The sequence below is a fragment of the Bubalus kerabau genome, chromosome 1 (assembly GCF_029407905.1).
Source record: "Bubalus kerabau isolate K-KA32 ecotype Philippines breed swamp buffalo chromosome 1, PCC_UOA_SB_1v2, whole genome shotgun sequence".
Lineage (NCBI taxonomy): Eukaryota > Metazoa > Chordata > Mammalia > Artiodactyla > Bovidae > Bubalus > Bubalus kerabau.
In genome coordinates, this window is record NC_073624.1 from 190,581,897 (window position 1) to 190,605,995 (window position 24,099).

The window sequence follows — 24,099 nt, forward strand, 5'->3', positions numbered from 1 at the left end:
CTGCTCACTACTGCATCCCAAACATGCCTCTGGTGTGGTACACATTACACTGTGTGTGCTTGTCCAACTACCCCATTAGGCTTAGGGCAGTTTAAGGACAAGAATTCTGTCTGTATCCTCTGTGTCTCTGAACAACAATATCAAGTAATAAGCAAGGCTGTTGTTCCCATTCTACAGATGAGGAAACTGAGGCTGAGAAAGGTTAGGTGCCTTGCCCTAGGTGCACAGACAGGGAGTGGCAGAGCAAGATCTAAACCCAGTTCTGATTTCTGGGCCCCTGCTCACTTTTAGGTCACTCTCTTACAAATAGTGTGGGGGTAAGGAGGAAGCAAGCTGGTTCCCAGGGCCCCCGAGGGAAAAAGCCAGCAGAACTCCAAGAGGAGTGGGGTCTTCAGGGAGCTGGAGAGTTGTCAGGGCACCAGCAGTCACCGGAGCCCCCTCTTATCCTCCTGTGGATCACCATGCATGCAACAGCTGCAACCCCCAGAGGCCTGTGGTTTAGCTGGCCTGGGACAGGCTGATGCAAAGGTGGGGACTCCAGGCAGCATCTATCAGTGTGGAACCCAGCTGGTAAGGGGACAGGTTTCTCCAGCCCAGAGCTGAAGGTCTTGGCCCCAGCAACAGGGGTGGCAGCTTCAGGGTATCTGCTCAGGGATGGCCTGGCTTCAACTGTGGGGCAGGACGAGCTCCCTATCAGACCACAAGCATCTTGATTTACTCATCTCTGTGACCTCAGGATCCTACTGAATGAGTGAGAGCCCCCAGCCTCCAACAGTAGTGACTAAGGGAGAGGGAGCCGTTAGACCTAAACCAGGGATGTGGAGGGAGGAAACAAGGGACCAGGCAGGAGGGCTCTGAATGACCAAGAACAACCTCTGTCTCCTCTCCCCTTTATTAAACTGTAGTTTCTGGAGGGCAGGTCTGTGGCTGATTCATCTGTGTCTCTACCACACCCAGTAGAATATTTTGGAATTCGGTAATAGCAACTGAATTGTAGCTTACTGAGGTATAACTGGAAGCCAGTATAAAGGAGGACAGATGGCATTGGCTCTTTGTGCCGGGGTCATCCTGGAAAGGGCAGTCCTGCTAGTCCAGTGTCCTGACCAGGATGGCCCCAGAGAGCGGCAGGGACTCTTCAGCTGGGCTATTCAGGGTATGTGCCTCCCTCCCCAAATCCCACCCAGGTGACTAACTCTCCTTTCCTGAGCCAAAGAAAGACCATCTGGGGGGAATCTCCTGACTCTGTGTGTCTCTCTGGTGACGGAAACGGACTGGGTGTATGGTGTAACATCCTTGTCCTGAGGAATGTGGGAGGGCTGTGGGCCATGAGAAAGAAATATTCAGAGTAATTATCTCTTCTTTAAAGTAAAACTGCTGCTTTGGCCTGAATGGTCAGATCAGCAGGTTCTTTTTCCACCTGCCATTCCCGTGGTATGTGTTGTTGTTTTTGTGTGCTCAGTCGTGTCCAACTCTTTGCAACTCCATGGATGGTAGCCCACCAGACTTCTCTGTCCACGGGATTCTCCAGGCAAGAATACTGGTGCAGGGTGCCATTTTCTCCTTCAGGGGATCTTCCCGACCCAGGGATTGAACCCATGTCTCTTGCAGCTCCTGCACTGGCAGGTGGATTTTTTACCACTGAGCCACCTGGGAAGCCCCTGCATGCATGTGTTACATGGCTACAAATAATCCTGATGTTGCATACTTAAACTAATGCCTTTCTTCAACCCTTGTCGGCCCGTCAGTGTAAACTGTGCTGCCCTCTGAAGGTGTGCTTTGTGCAGGGCTTGTCTCTACAAGGCCAAGCTCAGGATGCATTTTATCACTGGCACAACTGTACAGCCTTAAGCTTAAGACTTAAGCTTTAAGGCTGAAGGTATCTAGATCCTGTAGGGGGACACCCTGGAAATCAGATGTGACACACATCTATCCACGTGGCTCTAAATTAAGTCTATAGGATTAGGTCTAAGCTCAGATGCAGCCAAAGGCCTCCAGGCTATGGCCCCACTTTACCTGCCTAAAAACACCCTCCCATCTTGCACTTCACTTACCTAAGTAAGTGAATGTGACTCATATGAGATGCAATTACCTGGACCAGCCATTGGGTCCCAAAGTGTGGTTCCCTGACCAGCAGCATCAGCATCAGCTGGAAATTGTTGGAAATGCAAATTCTCAGGTCCTACTCCAGAACTACTGAACCAAGATCTCTGGGTGGGGCCCAGCTGCCTGTGTTTTCAAAAGTCCTCCAGATGATTCTGACACGTGCTAAAGCCTGAGAACCGCCTGGATGTGCCATTCCTTAAGCCTGGGGTGTCCTTCTCAGGCCTTCTCTGCTTGTTGTCATCTCAACCCCTGCCAAAGTTCCGCTCAATACTGTTCCTTTCAGGAAGCCCTCCTTGTCCCCTGAGCATCGGTGAATGCCTCTTCCTGAATCCCACAGCCCCTTTGTTATTCCCTTCCCCATTAAGGTAAAATGGATTCATTTCTGCTTTTTCTTCTTTTTTTTTTTTAGCATGTATTTTCTGCTTCATTTTACAGCAAACTGAGCATTTGTTAACTGCATCCCGAACTAATTTCACCTTAACACACACACACAAACGTTACTCTGAAAACTTCGAGAGTAAAGGCCACGTCTTCCTTTACTCACTCTGTCAACAAATATTTACTTTTAGAGATAAAAGGTGTGGTCCTATCCTCCAGGAACACAGGATCATACAATATGTACTTTTTTGGTATCTGGCTTCTTTTACTCAACACGCCTGAGATTCATCTGTATTGCTATGTGCCAACGTAGTTTGTTCTTTTTCAAATTGCTCTGGTGTATTCCACTGTATGCATATGACACAACTTACTTATCCGTTCTGTCGCTGACGGCCACTTGGGCTGTTTCCAGTTGATGAATAAGAGCACTATAAACACTGGAGGATATACACACTCGTTCCTATTGAGTACATACTTAGGAGTGGAACTGAGAGTTTATGGAATGAGTGTAATCTCAGCTTTAGTAGATCCTGCTAAATAGTTTTCCAAATTTCCAAATGCTCAAATTTATACTCCTATCGCCAACACGTGAAAGTGAAAGTCACTCAGTCGTGTCCGACTCTCTGGGACCCCGTGGACTGTATAGTCCATGAATCCTCCAGGCCAGAACTGGAGTGGTAGCCTTTCCCTTCTCCAGGGGATCTTCCTAACTCAGGGATCAAACCCAGGTCTCCTGCATTGCAGGCAGATTCTTTACTGGCTGAGCCGCCAGGGAAGCCCACCAACACATGAGGATTTGCCAATATTTGGTGTTATCAATCTTTAAGGTTTTGTTCCTTTAGGCTGGATATACAGTGTTATAAGTTCTAACTTGCAAAGTGACTCTTTAGCTATCCACTTTAAACATGTTCTTGCTCAAGGCTTTTGCTGATCTTGCCTGTCTTTTTCTTATTGACCTACAGGTGTTCTTCATATATTCTGACTGCACATCCTCTGTCAGGTATGTTACTGAAAGTACCAGCCTGTGGTTTGCCTTTTCATTCTTTTAATGGTATCTTTTGATGAACCAAAGCCCATGAAATTTCAATTTATCTATTTTCTCATCGATGACTATTGCTTTTTGTACACTGTTTAAGAAATCTTTATTTTAGGGGCTTCCCTAGTGGCTCAGTAGTAAAGAATCCACCTGTCAATGCAGGAGACATGGATTCGATCCCTGACCCGGGAGGATCCCACATGCCAGGAGCAAGCAAGGTCAAGCGCCACAACCACCAAGCCTGTGCTCTAGAGCCTGGGAGCCATAACAAGAGAAGCCAGTGCAATGAGGAGTCCAGGCACTGCAACGAGAGAGTAGCCCCTACTCACCAGAACTAGAGTGAAGCCCGCGGAGCAACAAAGGTCCAGCCCAGTCAAAAATAAATAAATAAAATAAACATAAAAATAAATTCTTAAAAAAAAGAAATATTTATTTTAATATCAATAAATCCAGTAAACACAGAAATAATCACAAAAAGCTAATGTTTAAAAATACAAAGAATTGAAAGGACAAAGTCTGACTGAGTAGGAGAAAGACTGCAATTGTCCATGAGGGTGTGCCCACTTGAGTGTGACGTGCAAAGCCTGTGTTTCACTCTAGGATGTGATGTAGGTGAGAGGTGAGTCTCTGATCAGTTCAGCAAGCAGGTGTTGGTGTCCAGTTTGGATAGGGTGCTGTGCTAGGTCTGAGCATGGCTCTGTGGGGGCAGGGGGACCTTGGCGGACTGGCTCAAGAGAAGGACCACCCCCTTTCATGTGTGTTAAACTGGGTCCAGCTCCGCAAACCCTGGCGGCTTCCCCTAGTCCATGCCCTGCTCCTCCTCCTCCATGCTGGAACCTGCAGAGAGAGCAGTGTTGACACTTGTCCAGCTGGCTCGCAATGGGGGAATTCTCCCCTCCTCGAGTCACCACAAACAGAAAGAGCTTCACATCACAAGCATGGGACTACAAATGATCGCATGCTTGTTTCACTATGCTGCATCACTTCCAAAATCCCCTGCGAGCTTTCAGATGAAGTCTAGATCCAAAAACTTCCCCCATGTTTCCCCCAGTTTGAACAATACCCAGAGAATCACAAGCTGCCTCGTAAAGCTGACTTCCCCAAAGAAAATAAAAGAGATCTCAGACTCAAGGTTATGAGTACGTAGTCCAGAATGACCAAGCCACCACCTCTTCTGCTGGGGGGTGGTGGTAGCAGGCTGGTGGCCCCTATCACCTTGCCAACAGGACCTTGGCCCACCAGAGGGACACAAGGCTCCTCCAGCAGAAAGCCAGTTCCAGCATCCCCAGGGTAGTTTTCTCCTTATGCAGCTTCATAGAGATACACACACATGGTCTTGGGAGCTCAGAGATGTGGTACACAAGTCCCCAGCATCACTACCCACAGAAGCACTAGCCAGGTGACAGACTTCATTTCTGACGTATTCACATGATGGGTCTTGGGGAAAACCACAAAGTGATCACAGCAGCAGCACCCAATTTCCTTGTTTGTCCCAGTTCCTACCCCTCACCACTACCTTCTCCCATTTACCATCCTCTCATAAGAACTCACAACTCCAGGGTAAGGTTAAAGGGCTCCTTGAAATCCACAAGTGGTATACAAAATCCTGTATGTTCATGAGTTTTCCTGAGGGAATGGTCCATCTATTTCCTTAGGTTCTGAAAGAGGTGTGTGACTTAAAAAATGCTGAGAATGACTGGACCAAGCCCTCTATTTAAAGATGAAGTTAGTTTACAGTATAAAGTGAAATTACACTAATGACTTATATGCATCTTTAGCTAATTGGATTTTCAAAACAACACCTCGGGAAGGAGAATGCTTAACTGAAGGTGTATTTCTAAACGGCAAAATTGAAGTACAGTTGAAACCTGAGGTGGAGAGGATGACACTGAGGCAAGAGGCCTTCCTGCTATCCTTTCAGCTACTCCCACCCATGCAGAAGATCAGTTTTTCTGTCTAGATGGCTTCTTTAAGGCTACTACAGGAGAGACAGGCGTTGTCAAAAGAGACATAGGAATTTCTCAGATGAAGCTCAGTCCTTCAGGTTCAAGACACCTCCAAGGCCACTGAGGCTGCTAAGGCCTTTGAAAGAACGGAAGGTTCTCACTGTGACTTAGGGGCCCAGGAACCCTGTTTCTATGATCACAGCAGTCCTCAAGTGGGAGGAACACACCTGAAGCTTATGCTCCTTCGCAAAAGGGCCAAGCCTTCAGAAAAGTTATGGCTGCTGCATCCTGGTTCCCTACTCTCTGCTGGTGATAAGACACAGCAGCTGTCCTGAGGAGGAGCAATCTGAGGCCTCCTCGCCCCTCCCACCATGCCCTGTTTGTCCTTCTGCGCCTGGTCAGTGAGCTTCATGATCACACCAGGGCCCTGCCCCTGCTGTGGCCAGGAGGAAGTGATTCTGCAGCAAGGCCTCCCAGGGACTCCCAGGGCTGGCTCAGGCATCACGCTGTTAAATAAGTGGGATTTTTTCCCAGTGTTTTCAGAAACTGTCGTGTAAAAATATAACCATCCAAAAACTGTTTATGTAATTCCTGGGAAGTCTCAACAGATATGGTTCCCTATTTACAATTGTGGCCAAGACTTAAAAAATAAAAGTAGGGGGGGTTGTCAAAATTGCAGAGGCTGTCATATTAAAGTTCTGTGCTTTTGCAGCATCAGAACTGTTTCCCTAATATGGAGACCAGAATCTGCCCAGAATTCAGGTTTTTAGGGGATTTTAGCATGGTTATGCTGGAATTCATTTAAAAGCCTGGGAACACTCTATTCTCATAAACATTCCGTGCCCACCAGAGTCAACATGGCTCCCTTGTCCCCCTCCACACACCTGCAGGGGCTGCTGTGTTTCTGGGTTGGTCTCCTTGGAGGTGGACATCAGACTACTTGGCACAACTCTCAGGGGTTCAGCTCTCTGGATCTCTACCAACAGAACCCATAAGTTCCTGGTCCCTAAACCACAAACCTTGATTACAGGGGAAATGCAAAGTTCCTGAGGGACATTCACAGTGTGAAGGTGACAGTCTGGGCTTCTTTCTAGAATCACCCTGGGATCGCCTAGTTGGCAATCCAACTAGAATCCAGCCTTTACAGAAAAACACCTCCTTTTTTTTGGTTGTTGTTTTAAATTAGAAAGGCTATTCTTCTTTGAGCTAGAGTATTGTTTGGATCACAGACTTTTCCAGTAAAAAAGAATCTGATGAGAGCTATGTCTCCACCAAATACACAGTTAAATACCACTTGAGGGGGAAAGAATGGGTTCACAGCCCACGAAGATGAGCCGGTGAACCTAGAGATAAGAACTTCGGCCTTGGAGGGGCTTTCTGATAACACAAAGCCTCTAAGCATTCCTAACCTCCGCCAAGCAAGCACCAGCAGCTGAGGCCTCAGTGCAGGACCCTACCTCCACTTGCACTGGACACCCTGGGCAGAATGCAGAGGCACAGGACCATCCCCCTTGACAGAAAACCCTCGTGTTTCTCCTCAGGCCCCACAGCTTGGAGAGGTTGAAGAGAGGAGAGAGAGTGTGGCCACCCCAGCCCTAACCTCCTTCAGCTGAGGGACAGTGGCCAAGGGACATGTAAAGGAGGCTGAAGAGTCGGGGTCAGCAGCTCTTCCTCTCTGCTCTCTCCACTCACCCTTACCCCCACACCAAGCCCTAATGTCAGCCCTACTATGTCCACCCTGAAAACCCTCTGCCACTTCCCACAGGTCCCCTCCCAGGGAAGTTCTTTAACTGGTGGGTGTGGGAAAGAGGAAGAGGAAAAATATGTCTATGGCCTCCGAATTCCCTCCACTCTCTAAATATACTCAGTTAGAAAATAACTGGAGATCTCATGCCAGGTACCCTAATGGCTCTTCTTACATCCATAAAGAGAATGACTGATGAAGAAATGCAAAATCCCAACACATAAAAATGTGTTTGAAAAAGGGAAGCCCCCCAAAAGTTCCCATCTGTTGACCAGAGGCAATAAAATAATGACTTAAAAACACACACACACACACACACAAAACCTTTGGGGTCTTTCCAAATCACAGAGGAAAATATAAACAAAGACATGCTCTAGTCTTAAAACTCTGACTTGGTACCAAACCAAGTGTTCCCTAACAACAGTAAACAACCTCTCCCTGGCACCCTTCAGCCCACTTTGCCTCACCCACATGAGGTCCCGGATAATTCTGCAAACATTTATTGACCACTGACTTTGCGTCCTACCATTCTAGGAGCTGGAGTTACGCAATCTCTGGGCATTTTGGGAGGAGCAGGAAAACAGTTCAGTCAACATTTATTGTATACCTACACTGAGCTAGGTTTTAAAGTTTGAGGGGACAAGAATCTGAGAAAAGAGTAGTTAGGAATAATCCAACCTGGGAAGCACTAATCTACAAATGGCACCTCAGGCGCAAGGAGCAACTAGTTCTGCATGGTGGGATCAGGGAAGGTGACCTAGAGACGTGACGTTTAAGTTAGGCTTTGAAAACATACTAGGATTTTGATGGGTAAAGCTGGGAAGGAGTGGCATTCCAAGCAGAAAAAACTGAGAGAACAAAGCTTAGGGTCTGGGGAGGGAGTGCACAGTTGGTTGCATGGGGAACATCATGTAGTTAGGCCAGCGGCGCCAGAGCCTGAGGTCTAGGGGCAGGGAAGGAGAAAATAAAAGGCAGGCTGCAGTTTATGATAGCCGTGGATAAGTGCCATTCAGAGGACCTGCTGTGTGGAGTGACCGCCTGGCAGCTTCAGCATCTGCCATACCAACCATTCACGTCAAGGCCCCACTGCCTCCTAGCAAGTTCCCAGCCAGGAGCAGACTGTGGCAGGGGTGTTAGGGCTTGTCCATTTCTGCTCCTAGTGGTACTCCTCTAACGGGCAATCTTTGTGCTGGAGCTTCCCAGTGAGCCCACTGAGAGGTTCTCAAAGCTGCGTCACAGCCAGAGGGCCTTCCTGCACAACCCTGCTGCCTCCCCTTCTCCCTCCCCAGGAGGTCGGCCTTGGCTGCTGGGCTCCCCTCTGGAGGCTGCCTTCTCCTGACTGACTCCTGCTGCCTGCCCTTTATTTATTTAAAAGAATTCAATTGATTTATTTATTCTGACCACACTGGGTCTTCAGTGCTGCTGTGGGTTTTCTCTAGCTGTGGTCAGCAGGGGCTATTCGCTAGTTGCGCTGCGCGGGCTTCTCACTGCAGTGGCTTCTCTCGCTGCAGAGCACAGGCTCTAGGGCACCAGCTCAGTAGTTGCGGCACACGGGCTTAGCTGCATGTGGAATCTTCCAAGATCAGAGGTGGAACCATGTACCCTGCATTGACAGGCAGATTCTTAACCACTGGACCACCAGGGAAGTCCTCCTTTTATCTTTCACAGGCATTATCCCCCAGCCCCCGTGTCATCTCCTGAACTTTGAATTCCATCTTGGTGTCTGCTACCCAGAGGATCCAAACTGAGAAGGATCCTGGATGAATCCTCAGTGTCTGGACTCTGACTTGTTGGCAAGGAGGAGCCACTGACGTCTTTTAAATATGGGAAGCGTGATCCAATATGAATTTTATAAATGTTATCTAGCAACAGAGTGAGGAATGAACCAGTAGGGAGGGAACGTGGTGGTGAAAGGGCCATTTAAAAGGACAGTGCATTTACGGGTACAAGACTTTGACATGAAGAAACTGGCAGCGTGTATAATTTACTATGTATATACTCTAACTCAACAATCCCAATTTTAGAAATCTGGCAGAAATGCTAGGACAAATACATGAAAATATAATGATGAGGATGTTTATAGTAGCCTTATATATATTAGCATGACATTAGAAAGCTCCATGTTCATCTGTAAGAAGGAAGATAAAAATGGTACATCCACACAATAAAATAATATACTATGCAGTCTTTAAAAAGAATGTAGCAGGCCTCTCTGTACTGTCTTAGAAAGAGGTTTACATTATACTGCCATTTGTAAAAAGCCTGTTGCTGAACAAATATACTACATGATCCAGTTTTCAAGAACAAAAGTGTGCATATACATATCTTCTAAGGTGCTTATATACGTAAGTCTGGGAGGAGATACATCAACTGTTGATAAAGATTATTTCTCAGGGTGGAGGGCTTTCACTTTTTTACTTTATGTTTTTACAAAGTACTATTAAGAGAGAGAGAATCAGGCTTTTATTTTTACTTATTTTGGTGCTTTTCTGTATTTTCCAATTTTTAAGGTGATAAACACAGATAATCTCTCTTAAAACAAAATCGCAATTTAAAAAGCTCCATGTCCTCCTGGAAAAAAAAATATAAAAATTCTTTATATTTCTTATCCAGAGGAAACTATAACAAAAAGCTTCTGGGATATTGGGGAGGTCTGTCAATGTCAATCGCCTGGTCTAGGTAAACAGGAATTAGAGATGATCGGGAATAGAGCTGAATGCAGGCTCTATGGACCTTCTGGCAAAGACAGAAGGTCCAAAAGAAGCCCAGAGTGCTGTCCTGGGTAGTGCATACATGACCTGCAGAGGAGGAGTGGGTGGAGGAAGGAGATGGAGAGGGGATGTGTGCTGAGTGTGCTGGCCTGAGTGCAGAGGCTTGGGCCAAGCCAGGTGGTGTAAATGAGAAGTGATGCTGGCTTCTGTCCCACAGCTAGGAGGGTAGCTGGGGATAGAAACTTATGACCTATGGAAGAGTCACAACTCACCAGCAGCACTTACCAGTGGACTAAAATGCTAAATATAAACAGTGAAACTGTTAAAAAAAAAAAAAAACTAGAAAAAATATTGGTGAATGTTATCTGATCTGAACGGAGGACTTTAAACACAAATGCAAACAGCATTTTAAAAGTCTGTTAACTTTTTACAACATTAAAAATAAACACCTATTCTTTAAAAACAAAACACAAACAAAATCAAAAGGCAAGCAAAACCAGGGCGAATATTCACAACATTTACAGAGAAGAAATATTACTCATATGTTAAAAAAAAAACCACTAATAAAAAAAATGGGTCAGACAAAAACAAGCATTTTGTATTGATTAGAATTTTGTCCAATTACACATAACAGAAAACAATAGGGGCTTAAACAAGATGTAAGTTTATTTCACTCTTACATTAAAAAAAGAAGTTCACAGTCAGTTCAGGGTTAGGATAGTAACTCCAGGAGTCATTTGAGACAGGCATCTTGCTCATTCTGCCCCATCCTCAGGGTGCAGCTCTCAGCCCATGCCAGTTGCTAGGGCTCTAGTCAACACGCCCTCATTTAAGGAGGTAGGATGGAGAAAGGGAGGGTGGGTAGAACAGTACACTCTTCTCCTTTTAAGGGAACTTATTAGAAATCCCACATAATGATTACATCTCATTGGCCAGAGCTCGGTCACATGGTCATACCAAGCTTCAAGGAAACACAGACTTTCAGTCATGTGGCAAAGGGCTCAGCTAAAAAACTGGATTTGTTACTAAGAAAGGGGGTGGGGATGGAAATTGGAAAACAACTAGCAATTTCTAACATGCATGTGAAGAGAACTAAAATCCCGCATGCCTCATGATATGGCTGAAAAGAAGAAAAAGAATTCTCAAAAGAAATACAAATGTAAAGTGTTTTTAAAAGGTCAACTTTACTAATAAATAAATGTAAAGAAGCCTTCTTAATAGTCTTCTCATGCTAAGATCTTGAAGGGTTGGCCAGACAAGCCATCAAGAGGACCCTCAGGAGCTGACAGTCTTTATAACAACTTCCATACAGCTGCCCATCAAGAAGAATCCCAAGGTAAAGGCCCTTCCACCTGCTGAGTGTCTCCTGGCCTTTCTCCCCAGAGACTCCCTCCAAACCCAAATGATGTCAGATTCTATAAACACCAGAGGTGGAGAAAATTGTACACCCAGGGGTTCTCTAACTCAACTATGGCTACAATTAAATTTTAGGTGTTTTTGAAAGTTCCTTAAAAAGTAATATCCTCATGCAAACTGAATCAGAAGTTTCAGAACTAAAAAGAACCTCTGCCCCTTTGCTTGGAGTGTCACAAACCAAGCATGAAAACTGGCCACTATAATAAGGAATAGCGTGAGAGAGAACTGGGCAACCCCAGCTTAACTCTTCTGGCCAACTGAGAAATTTTACTTTGGGCTCCAGTGGACTATAGTGTCAGCACTACCATCCCTCAAAACGTGGAGAAGACACAGCCAACTGTGGACTCTGAAAGCTTCTTATGCTTTTAGGCCTATTTTTAATAGCAATTATGCCTTTTCTCCATCTCAAACTGTCACCATCACTTCTCACTATATTTAACTGAAAGCCTGCTTTTAGCACTGACTTATAATTTCTACTCTTTTTAAATGGCTGTGGATTAGGAAACAAAATACAAGAGCAAACTGATATTTAGTGGAGTTTGGGGGACGTGGTGTTTAGTCCTAGGAAGCAATGTGACATATGACTGAACATATGTGTGTTTAGTCACATGTATCAGGAACACCTGGATTTGAGTGCTAATTCTACCATTTGCCCGCTGTGTGTTCTTGAACAAGTTATTAAATTTCTCTTAACCTCAGGTTCTTTATCTTACAATGGGATAATACTGTGCTTCCCTCTTGGCTGGATGACATCACTGACTTGATGGTTGGATGACATCACCGACTCAATGGACATGAGTTTGAGTAAGCTGTGGGAGTTGATGATGAACTGGGAAGCCTGGCTGCTACAGTCCATGAGGTCGCAAAGAATCGGACATGACTGAGCAACTGAACTGAACTGTGCGTCCCTCAAAAAGTTTATCGTACTGTCAGAGTCCTGGAGGAAACAGATGGCACACTCACACTGGAAGGGTTTAAGGAAATCAACAACGGTTAGTGAAGCACTTTAGGGCTGGCGACAATGGGGAGCTGTTACTACTTCTAGCCTGAAGACGTGAAGGAAGGCAGGAGGTAAACGAACCCAGAGAAGGCTGCTGTCTGAACAGGTGTCTGACTGGAGTTGTGGGATTCAGTGGAGGATGCAACTGGCCTGCAGTGAATCGATGGCAAACCAGGAGAATAAATTCTTGATCTAGTTTTCCTGTGTCCACCGATCTCTGGCCAGTACTCCCTATTAGCCAAACCTAGCCAGAAGTCAGAGGCAAGGCAGATGGTGATGCAGTGCATACAGGTCAGTCTTCCACACCACAGAGCAGGTGGAGATGGTGGAGAACAGATCTGGAGGCACAAATGGAAGAGCTTTTGGACAGATTAAACAAAACAGAGAATGTGATGAGCTTAGCAGAAGGCCTTGAACATAGTAAGTCCACAAGTCCTCAATAAATGTTAATTCATTCTGAACTTTGGTTCTCTCTCTCTCTCTCTCACTTGCTCTCTTTCTGGCTTCCTTTTTAATTTACTGCTTGCTTTCTGGATTTTAATAGGTCACGAATAACTGAGGTGTCTTACAAGTAATAAACTGCTGTTATCACTATTACAGGGTTTTGAGGGTACAATGAGTACATAAAAAAGATAACCAGGGGCTCTGGGGGCTGGGGAAGAGAGAGAGAAACAAAATAAGGGGAGAAGGTAGGAGGAAAGGATGGGAGAAAGCTGTATGTTCCCTATCAGGCTGAAGTGGACATGGGATTATCTTAGTTTGTGATCAAATTAAGCACTTACTGGGATGTAACAACAGTGCCTTTGCAATTTTACAGCCTGGTGAGACTTGCCAGAAAGCCTAGTGAGACTTCTAAGGATGCAAAGAGGTATTCCTACCCTAAATGCAAATCTTGTTCTTACCCATAGATTAATAGGTTTTATCTCAGTACCCTCTTTCCTCCAAAAAAGAAGTAGTCAAATTTGTTCATATGGATGTTCATGCATGCTTGCATCTATGTGCCTGGTTCAAGGGAATCTTATATTTTGATTTGGGAAGTGTCTGCTTGGAGTGAGTTGGTCCTCTCATGAGATGACTCCCAGTAGGCAGGGAGGTCCAGAGAGTGGTCTGAGCTCCTGAACCCCAGAATCCTTTCCTTAAGGCTTTGCCTGTTGCTGACGTGGCCCCTGAGGAATCTGTCTTAACTCTACAAACTACTCTTGAGTGTCTGGTATAGGCTACAGAGCAGAACATTCTTGTCTATCTGCTCCTCCTCACATGTGCTGATTCTCCAGGCCTTTGCACAGGCCATCCTCTCTGCCTGGAACATACACTCTGTCTTCTTCACCTGACTAATCTCACCTCATCCTCCAAGACCCTCCCAGATGTCACTGCCTCCAGGAAGCCTTATTGAACTTGTCTGCTCCTCTCAACACCCAAAGGGGCTGGCAAGCCCTCTGTATGCTCCCACTAACCCTCTTTGATCGTCTCACAGTACATACTACACTGTCCTGTTTCCTGGCCTAAGTCTCCCAACAGACTGAAAACCTCTTGAGGGACCTTATACTCATGTTGGTTTTATCACCACTCAGCAGAATGCCTGGCACACGAAGGATACTGAATGAAAGAATGTTTAAGAAATAATTCAGAAAATACAAGTGTCACAAATTAACCTAATTTGGGCATTAAATTAACCTAATTACATGTTCTAGAGCATTCCTCTCTCCTCCTGTCACCCTGCCTCTCCTGCACCAACAGCAGTCAGGACAGGTAACCTTATGACTGTTTGCCTGCTCTTTCCTCAGTCTTCTTCTTTTTCAGGAATCTCTTAAATGCCACGTCCTCAGAGGCTGCCTCTGACCCCTGATCCAAAGCAGTCACTCAGTCACTTGATTCCACATCAGTTATTTTAATTTGCTATATAGCATTTACTGTGTTGACACTTTATTTATGTGTTTATTTTAATTATTTTCTATCTCCACCACTAGACCCTAAGGTCCACATGAGCAGGAACCTTGTTCAAAACTGTATGCCTGGCACCTGGTAAAGTATGTGCCATTTAGCGGGGTGTTCATGAAACATCTGTCAAATGAATGATGCATGCAACTATTGCTGTATTTTGATTTAATTTGATGTATATCTTCTCTCTTAGCTGTTGGAGTAGGTGGTCCAGAGAAACTGAGACGAGTCTCCCTCATGGCCCTGGAGGCCGGGAGGGGGCCTCGGTTCCTTCCTAGGCCAAGGTGGGACATGCTGCCTGCTTACAGCATCCTTGTGACCAGAGGCTGAGGAATCTTGGCCCATGTATCTGCAGGCTCCAGATGCTGAGAACGTTCCTCCAGCTTTCTGTGAGAGTGGCTCCAGATGCTCACTGCTCAGACTGACAGAGGAACATGCTCAGGGCTCCCAGCTGGGCTGGCACCCAGCAGGAAGGAAGCGCAGTGTCCAGCATACTGAGAACAGAAATCTTCCTTTCCCATATCACCACCCTGAGAGTGCACGGAGCTGCCTGGCTGGGTGTAGCAGCTGGCCCTGCCTCACGTGGCTTGGCAGCATGTCTCTCTGGCTCTGCCACAGAAACAGCCTTGAGAAGCTGCCGCCTCCCTCCTGCCCCTCTGCTCCTGCAGTAACTGCTCTGCCAGCTCAGCGGCAGGCCAGGCCTTGAGTCTCTCCCTTGCCCCTGGCCCTTCCTTGAAGTCCTTTGGTTTACTGGAAACCATAAACTGTGAGAGACAGGCTTTATCACATCCTGAACAGTGCACTCTTAATGTTTAACGCCAGAGGCCGAAACGACCAGGGACACTGGCCTCCTGGTTACTCCCAGTGACTGATATTTGCGCCTGGTAATTGAGGTCAGATTTGCTTCTCTTAAGTCACGTGGTTTGCTTCAAGGCAGGAAGACGTCGGGGCCACTTGTTGCAAAGGAACCAGGAGGTGAGCACAGAAATGCTGCAAACCAGTTTTGGCAGCAAAGGCTGTGCTTTCCAGGGAGCCAGCCCTGGGAGCATGGAGCTGAGCTGGTAAATGACCCCTGTGAGGTCTAAACCCTAACATTTAGCTCAGAGCAAGCTGAGGATACCTTCTTCCCTCTAAATCACTCTGAATCCTTTCTGGAATATAGTGGGGCATTAATTAATTAACAAACTAGTTAAACATATTGAATAGACCATCCAAAAGATTCTGGTCACTTAAGGGTCTCCAAATAACAGTGCAGTCCCCACCCTATCCAGACACCCTAATCTTGCTCCAGGATTTGCTTGACCTCAGGTAATTATCTTCCGGTTGTCATGGAAGCTGCTCACATAAACAGCAACACAGCCAACCTGGCTCCTCTGCCAGCCTCGGGTCCTTCTGAGAGCGGTGGTGCTCCCTGGTGGCCACCAGTGGCCCTGCCCGCTGGGCTGGACACAGCCCTACACCAACTGACACCTGATGTCTCTTTCACGTGGGCTCTGGAGGCACAAAACAGGTGCTCAATAAGTGCTTGCTGAATGAAGAATCCCCCAGAGTGGATGCTGGCTCTCAGGCCTCAAGGCGCCTTGGGTAGCCCTGGAAGGGCTGCTGTGGCTGGAGCAGATCCACCACTACCTGGGTCAATCCAGGGACTGCGGGCCATGCTAAACACGGCCTCTCATCTCCTCAAGAGATCCAGCGGGCTCACAGGCCACTTTCTCTGTTCTCAGAGCCAGGAGTCCTACAGACCTCTGAGGAAGGAGTCAGCTGTGGTCAAGCAACTTGGCTGGAGGGCAGACAGGGATGAAGAGTGGCCACATTTGCACTGGATGCCAAGCACCGCGGTCAGAGGGGCAGAAGGTCCCACCCTCAGCATGCCAGGGGAAGGTCACCCTCACTGTCAGCGTGTCCACCTGACGACAGAGCACACCCTCGACAGAACGACCCTCAAGGATGGACAACTGGCCTCAAAGGGACACTACAAGGGGGCTAAGAGAGAAGCCACTGCCCCTGCAGACCCTGAAGTGGCTACCAAAGGAAGAGTCACAGTGTTCTCAGGGACAGATTCTCACTCTCCCCTCTGTGACACACAGGGAGGGGGCTGGGGGACAGACCAGACTCCTGACTCCTCAAGGCCACCAAGGTCAACCACTGCCCTGTTTAGGGAGGCGGTGCAGGGCTGAGCATGGCCTCTAACTGGACCTGCGAGGCCTGGCCTTGCTGCACGACAGCAGAGTAGCCTTAGGCATCATTTAACCTCTGGTTCTTCATTTGGTTATTATGGGAATTAAAGAGGATAATGCATAAAACTTTTAGTTATAAAACACTCAATGCATTTTAGCTGTGTAACTATTTTTTCTTTCAAGAACAATGAACTAAACAGAAGAGAAACAGGGAATTAAATGGCATGGTATTACACACCAGCAGAAACTTAATTACCTGCCTTGGATAACAGAAATGACTACAAATAACAGTACAGCAAAGACAGGTTTGAGCTCTTTCGCTCAGTCATTCTAGGCTCCTCATGTACAGCCTACAACAGACTGAACCACACGTGAAAGCTGTTTCCACCCACAGATTAGTGGAGCGGACCCATGCGCTTGACAAGGATGATAAAAATAGCCAGCATGGGCCATGCACATGCTAAGCAGTTCACGCAGGTTATTTCATTTAATTCAAGCTGCAACTCTGTGAGGTAGGCACTCTTTGTTCCCATTTTACAGATGTAGACAATGAGAGGTGAAGAAGCTGAACAATTTCCTAAGTACACCTCCACTCACCTGTGTACACACTCAAAGAAGCACACCTGGGATTCAAGCCCAGGCCTGACTGATTGTGGGCTTCTCTACTGTGCTATACTAGCTGAAGCAACATTTTAAGAGCTGTGCATATCCTGGGAAAACCCACTTGGGTAGACCTTAAAATTACTTTGCTAGGAGCAAGGGCCACAACTGTGTACCTAAGACCAGTGGGAGCAGTCCTCGGGCCGCAGGGTGACCAGGGCAGCTGGAAGAGCATCTGCCATCCCTCCCCCATAGGGCAAGTCAGGCTGCTTTTCCCAGAGGGTCTTAGGAGACTCCTCCCACAGCCACTTTGCAGGCCTGAGGTACAGGGTCCTGCTGTAGGAGTAAGGGCCCAGCTTTGCTCAGGACAAAGAGTTCTAGAGTGCCCACCTGCCCCCTGTGTGTTTGCTCAGGCGCCCCCACACTCCAGGTTTAGTCTGTGTCGCCCCCTGGGGAGAGGGCAAGGGTGGTGCAGGTCTGATCTGGTCTGGTGGGGGATGGGGAAGAGAACTGCCCCCAGCCCCATTCTGCCTCTCAGAAAACAAAGGAGGCTCCCAACATCTGTTACCATGGATGCCCTTCTTTGAAGGGGTCCTAAGGCCCAAGGCTGAGGGTCCCGTGTGTTGAGAAGGCCTTGTGCCTCAATCCCCTACAACAGCCAGTACCAGCTGCCAGAGCATTAGACTCAGAGCTGTTCCTGTACATTACCATTTTCTCTTGGACACCAAAGTGAATCCTGGGGAGAAAGCACTGGCCTGGAACTCCATGAGCCATGGCTCCTATTTCCAGCTTTGCTCCTAACTCTCCACATGACCTTAAGCAAGTCACTCGACCTCCCTGGTCTAAACCATCATCACAGCTGACGTTCACTGAGGTTTTACTCTGAGCCAGGCCCTATGCTGGATGCATTATCACATTCATCTTCAGAGACTCCTTTGAGGTAGCTATTATTTTCCCCGCCATTTGCAGCAAACTGTGGAGGAACAGGGAAGTTAGGAGACATGCCCAGAGCCACATAGTTAGAAAGGGTGGCTCTGGCTCTCAGGATCATGTGTTTTCTAAGCTGTTCCCCACTGTGACATACAGAGTTACTTTATAAAGGACACCTGTAAAATTGTTTCAAAGCAAAAAAAAAAAAAAAAAAAAAAGGGAAGAGGGGCTTCAAAATATAAATAAAAATCACAACTCCCTGGACATCACTTAAGGTATAACCCTAGTCCCCTGAAGCACATTTTGCAGAATGTGTCCACAGAATCAGAGACCTCCAAGACGGGAAAGACCCTCAATAAGTCATTTTTTTTCCCCCTTCTTCCTTCCCTGTGGGCAAGAATGCCACGACGAGCCAAATTCTATGGATGACACCAGAAAGGTTAAGCAAAGTTGGCCAACTTAGGCCCTCCGCAGGGAGATTAAGAGGAAGACAGAACTAGGATTCCCATTTGTGTTAAGGTGGAGCCCCTCCAACCAAAACTTAAACATTTTAATATAATATTCAAGTATACCCTTTCTAACCTTAAAAGCAAATTTTATTTCACGACAAAGCTGGTCAATATTGATTTCTGACCGTGGTTGGTCTTCCCTCTCCTGGCAAAGCTCTGTATCAGGGCTCATAGTTGCAGACAACAGAACTAATAATAGTGGCTAATACTGCCAGGGAAGGGTCTAAACAGAATTCTGAGATCGGAGGTCAACCAACCAGGAACAATGCTTCAACCACACCTTAGAGCTGGGAGGAGAGCAAGATCCTACCTTCCCTCAGTGCCCTGCGAGGTGAGCCCCTCCTCCCGCTGCTGCCTCTCCTCCCTGGCAGGAGGAGAGGGCTCTCTGTGCACTGGCCTCCTTCCTGTTGTGCAAACAATCCTGACTCAGGGCTATGAATTTACTGTTCCCTCTGCCTGGAACACAGACATTCACTTTGCTTGCTCCCTGACTTTCACCTAGACTTCTGCTCAAAGACACCGTTAAAGAAGTGTTCCTGGACTACCCTTTCACTCTAAGTCCTTTCCCTGCTTGACTCTTCCTCACAGCATCTACTGCTCCCAAACATTGCATAAAGCATTGTCTGTCTGAGCTTCCCTGGTGGCTCAGTGGTAAAGGATTCCCCAGCCAGTGCAGGAGACACGGGTTTGATTCCTAGTCTGGGAAGACTCAACACGCCATGGAGCAACTAAGCCTGTGCGCCACAACTACTGAGCCTGTGCTCAGAGCCCACAAACCACAACTACTGAGCCCCCACGACCTAGAGTGGTGCTCCACAACAAGAGAAGCCACCGCAACAAGAAACCCTTGCAACGCAACTGGAGTGTAGCCTCCACTCACGGCAACTAGAGCAAAGCCCGCACAGCAATGAACACCCAGCACAGCCAACAACAACAACAACAAAAAGGCACTGCCTGTCTCCAGAATCAGACTGCAAGCTCCAGGAAGGCAGGTTGTTTTGTTCACTGCTGTAAGCTTACAGACTGACACCTTTAAGGTCCTTAGCTGTTTGCTGAATACTTTATGAAGGAATAAACAAAGGAATGAATGGAAAACATCAACACGCGTCCTCACATCCTCTGGCCTGCGTTGGAGGATTAAGGTAGCAGCAAGAGTCAACTTGTGTTGTGGTTGCAGCTGTGCTGTCGCCCTGCCCAGATCTTGATCAGCCTTGTGGCTCCCACTGTGGAGGGAAGGCATGCCTGGGGGCCTGTACCTCCAAAATTCCCCTGTCAGTCTCGCAGCTCTTGGAACTTGTCTGGGCTGTTGCTGTGCAGACCATGAAGGTCTGGCTAGGTTCCTGTCCCTGCTTTCCCAGGGCCTCAGACAGGCTGGCAAGTGAGTTGCCCAAAGTCTCCTTTCCCCCCTAGACTGGGTCAGCCCAGGGAGTGACACAAACAAATGCAGCCATGTATAGATTCAGAGGGTCACATGAGGTCAGAGTTGGGGGAAGCCTTCGTGAACTGGAGACCAGTCTGTGCTCTGCAGATAACGCAGGCCAGCGTGAACGCAAGTGTCAGAGGGTCACATGAGGTCAGAGTTGGGGGAAGCCTTCGTGAACTGGAGACCAGTCTGTGCTCTGCAGATAACGCAGGCCAGCGTGAACACAAGTGTGTGTGTGTGTGAACTCTGGGGTCTGACAGATCCAACCTCCATCAGCCGTGTGATTTTGGAGAGTCATTTGAAAAGACAACATTTGAAAAACACTGCTTTTCTCAGGTGCAAAATGGAAATAAATGTCCCCCCTTTAGTAAGCTTGTCTTCCTGTTCAAAAGTCTTTACTTCCTACTCTTCGTGATATTAAGTCAAACTCCCTGGCTTGATCATCAAATCCCACCATCACCAAAATCCGGTCAACCCAGTGTACCAGGTATGGTCCCTCTGACTCCCTCCAACACTCCTGCTCCTTCTCATACCTGCGCACTTGGGGCCACCACCCACTTTCTTCTCTCCTACCAGAGTCATCCTAAGCCCAGGGGCAGGCAGCACGAAGTCTCCCCAACATGGGCTTTTCTGGGCACTCACTGGTGTAAGTATTGCATGTTAACAGGTAGGAACAAAGTTTTGACTCTCCAACCAGAATGTGGGATCCTTGAGGGCAACTGTCTCTTCTCTTATGATGTCTCTTCCTTACCAGGCATTAAATAATACATAAAAATTCTTGCCAACTCATCTGAAGTTAGAATTCAGTTAAAATGCTCTCCAATACTACCTCTATTACCCAAGGGAAGGGGAAAAAAAAAAAACCCACCTCTACCTCCAACCCAGACTTGACAAGTAAAAGAACTCCCTAAAAACAATGCATTGAATAAATCACAAGGACTAGTCTCACTTCAAGATTTCAGGAAGGAAAACACAGTTAAACTGAAAACTGTTAACTGGTGTTAAAAAAAAAAAAAAACAACACACAACAAACAGACAGGAAGTGTTTTTTAGGACCATGTCTATCAAAGACCCTTAGGGGCTGATTCACCCTTCAGCATATTCTTTCTAACATCTGCTTTTACTAAAAACCAACAGCTCAACACCAAAGCTTTGTGAGTCAGAAGCAGAGTGAAACTGGACACAGAAGCACTCAGCTGTGAAGCACAACACCCAGAGAACAAGCAATAGGCACACTAAGAATGACTGGCCAGCGCCTGTGGCCACAGGGGTGGGCCCTGGGGAAGCTGAGCAACACCGCCTGAGATCTCCCTCCTGCCTTGTTCCTCTCTCTGGCCCGTGCCTCTGCTTCCCCCACTCATCTACTAAATACATCTGGAAAAAAGTACTTGCATAACTCCCCAGGTAAACTAATTCTACATTGTTTCAAGTAAGACCTAAGGACCAATGTATATTTCTTTCTTGTGTTTTTTTAAAGAATATTAAAAGATACCACTTAGAAAACTCAAGAGAGATATTAGAGTATCAAGATATCTTTTGATTTTAACCTGGTATTAGATAATCTTTTGGAATGCAATTCTACATCGACACGAAGAAACTGTCCCTTTAAATTTCAAACAATGGCAACTTAGTTCTTTTCCTTTATCATATTTTTAAAAACAGGACTTGGTCAGTACACTTACAGAGTCACAAAACATAGTCCACACAAAACCTGTACACAAAAATGCTCACTGCAGCATTATTTGTAATAGCCCCAAAATAGAAATAACCCTAACATCCATCAAATGATGAATGAATAAATAAAATGTGGTATCCCCATACAATGGAATATTATTTGGCAATGAACAGGAATGGAATACTGACATATGCTACAATGTGGATGAACCTTGAAAACATCAAGCTGAAGTGCAAGAAGCCAGACGCAAAAGACCCCATATTGTATGGTTTTATTCATATGATCCAGGATAGGCAAATCTTTAGGGACAGAAAGTAGATTCGTGGTTTTCAGCGGCTGGGAGAAATGGGGAGATTGGGGAGGCAATAATTAGGGGTACACAGTTTTTTTTAGGGGTAATGAAAAATGTTTTAAGTTGACTTTGGTGATGAATGCACAATTCCATGAACATCCTAAAAACCACTGAACTGTACATTTTAAATGGGTGAATTGCACAGTATGAGAAATATATTTCAATAAAGCTGTTTCTTAAAAAGAAGACACAACACCATAAAGAAGACATCACACCATAAAACTCCTCGAAAAGAACACAGGCAAAAACACTGTCTGACATAAATCTTACCAATGTTTTCTTGGGTCGGTCTCCCAAGGCAATGGAAATAAGCAAAAATAAACAAATGGATCCTAATCAAACATAAGTTTTGCACAGCAAAGGAAATAACAGACAAAACAAAAAGATGACCTATGGACTGGAAGAAAATATTTGCAAATGACATGACCAACAAAAGCCTAATTTCCAAAATATACAAACAACTCATACAACTCAATAACAAAAAAAAACCCAAACAACCCAACTGAAAAGTGGGCAAAAGACCTAAATAGATATTTCTCCAAAGAAAGCATGCTCATCATTGCTAATTATTAGACAAATATAAATCAAAACTACAATGATGTACCATCTCACACTGGTCAGAATGGCCATCATTAAAAATACCTACAAATAACAAATGCTGGAGAGGGTATAGAGAAAAGGGAACCTTCTGACACTGTTGGTGGGAATGTAAATTAGTGCAAACACTAAGGAAAATAGTATGCGAGTTCCTCTAAAAACTAAAAATAGAATTGTCACATGACCCAGCAATTCCTTTCCTTGGCACATATACAGACAAAAGTGTAATTCAAAACAATACACGCACCCCTATGTTCATAGCAGCACTATTCACAATAGCCAAGACATGAAAACGACCTAACTGTCCGTTGACATTTGGATGGACAAAGAAGATGTACCATGTTTATACAATGGAGTATTAGTCATAAAGAATAAAATAATGCTGTTTGCAACAACATGGATAAACCTAGAGATTATCATACTAAGTGAAATAAGTCAGAAAGAGAAGGACAAATAATATACAGTCTCACTTACATGTGGAATCTAAAATACAACACAAATGAACATATCTACGCAACAGAAAAGACTCACAGATACAGAGAACAGACTGTGGCTGCCGAGGGGGAGGGCATGGCTGGGGGGAGGACTGGGAGTTGGGATTAGCAGAGGCAAACGATTACTAATATATACAGAAGATACAAATAACAAGGGCCTGCTGTATAGCACAGGAAACTATATTCAATATCCCATGATAAACATAATGGAAAAGAGATGAAAAATAATATAGATGTGTATTACTGGATATATCTATGTATAACCCATTTTGCTGTACAGAAGAAACTAACACAACATTTTAAATCAACTATACTTCGATAAAATTTTTTAAAAAGAGGACACAGAAAAAGTACTCCACTCCACTTGAGATTGTGGACTACTCCACAATCTCAAGTTAGTGCCTGTGATTTCTGAGACTACGGTACAAGTGTATCAGTTTGAAACATCCAGAATTCATGTGCCCTCAAGGGTGTCCTGAGTGGCCTGAGAATAAGTGCCCTAAAGCAGTCCCAGGGGACAAAGGACAGTTTTTCTTTCACCGACCACAGTTTTAACTGTAATATTTTAAAACATTCAGATATCAGCAGGTACTTGTTAGTGACCTGGTTTATAAAACGGCTGACCCTGACAACAGTTTAGACTGAGGTTGTGTCAGTTTTACTGGAACTAGGCTGAAACAGATTTACGCTTGGCGTTTGTCAGTTTGTTCCTCCTCAAATGGGTCACTAAACCTCCCAGGTGCAGAGGAAGACTTCAGACGTTTGAAATCAAACCTTTTCAATTTACGGAGGTTACAGGTTCTTCAGATAAACTACTGGACTACCCTGCATCAACTGGTACACATAATGATGCACATAAGGCAAAGAGTAATAAGGGCAAATTTTACCAGTGTGTGCCAACAGTTCAGGTTAAATAAAATATGAAAAAAGAAGTGTATTACAGATACATGTATGCAAATATAATTCATCTTCTACCTGTAAGTGGCCAGTCTAACTTTAGAAAAATAATCATTTTATTTATTTTTTGGGGGGTCTGTACTGGGTCTCCGGCGCTGTGTGGGCTTTTCTCT

General features: G+C 45.8%; 1 protein-coding gene and 1 long non-coding RNA gene across 2 annotated transcripts in view; one reads left to right on the forward strand and one right to left on the reverse strand.

Moving 5' to 3' along the window:
- The first annotated feature begins 2,336 nt into the window (after positions 1-2,336).
- LOC129628449 (uncharacterized) lies at positions 2,337-3,882 on the forward strand. The gene is made up of 3 exons (XR_008702823.1): positions 2,337-2,468; positions 3,444-3,481; positions 3,680-3,882. It is a non-coding gene; the product is annotated as an uncharacterized LOC129628449 (long non-coding RNA).
- A 36-nt stretch (positions 3,883-3,918) lies between these two features.
- The window catches only part of LOC129625354 (uncharacterized), a 30,899-nt gene continuing 10,718 nt past the window's right edge, over positions 3,919-24,099 (reverse strand). The window contains exon 4 of the mRNA XM_055543571.1: positions 3,919-4,354. Coding sequence (XP_055399546.1) covers positions 4,114-4,354 — 241 coding nt within the window. The 3' untranslated portion in view covers positions 3,919-4,113. The remainder of the gene's footprint in view (positions 4,355-24,099) is intronic.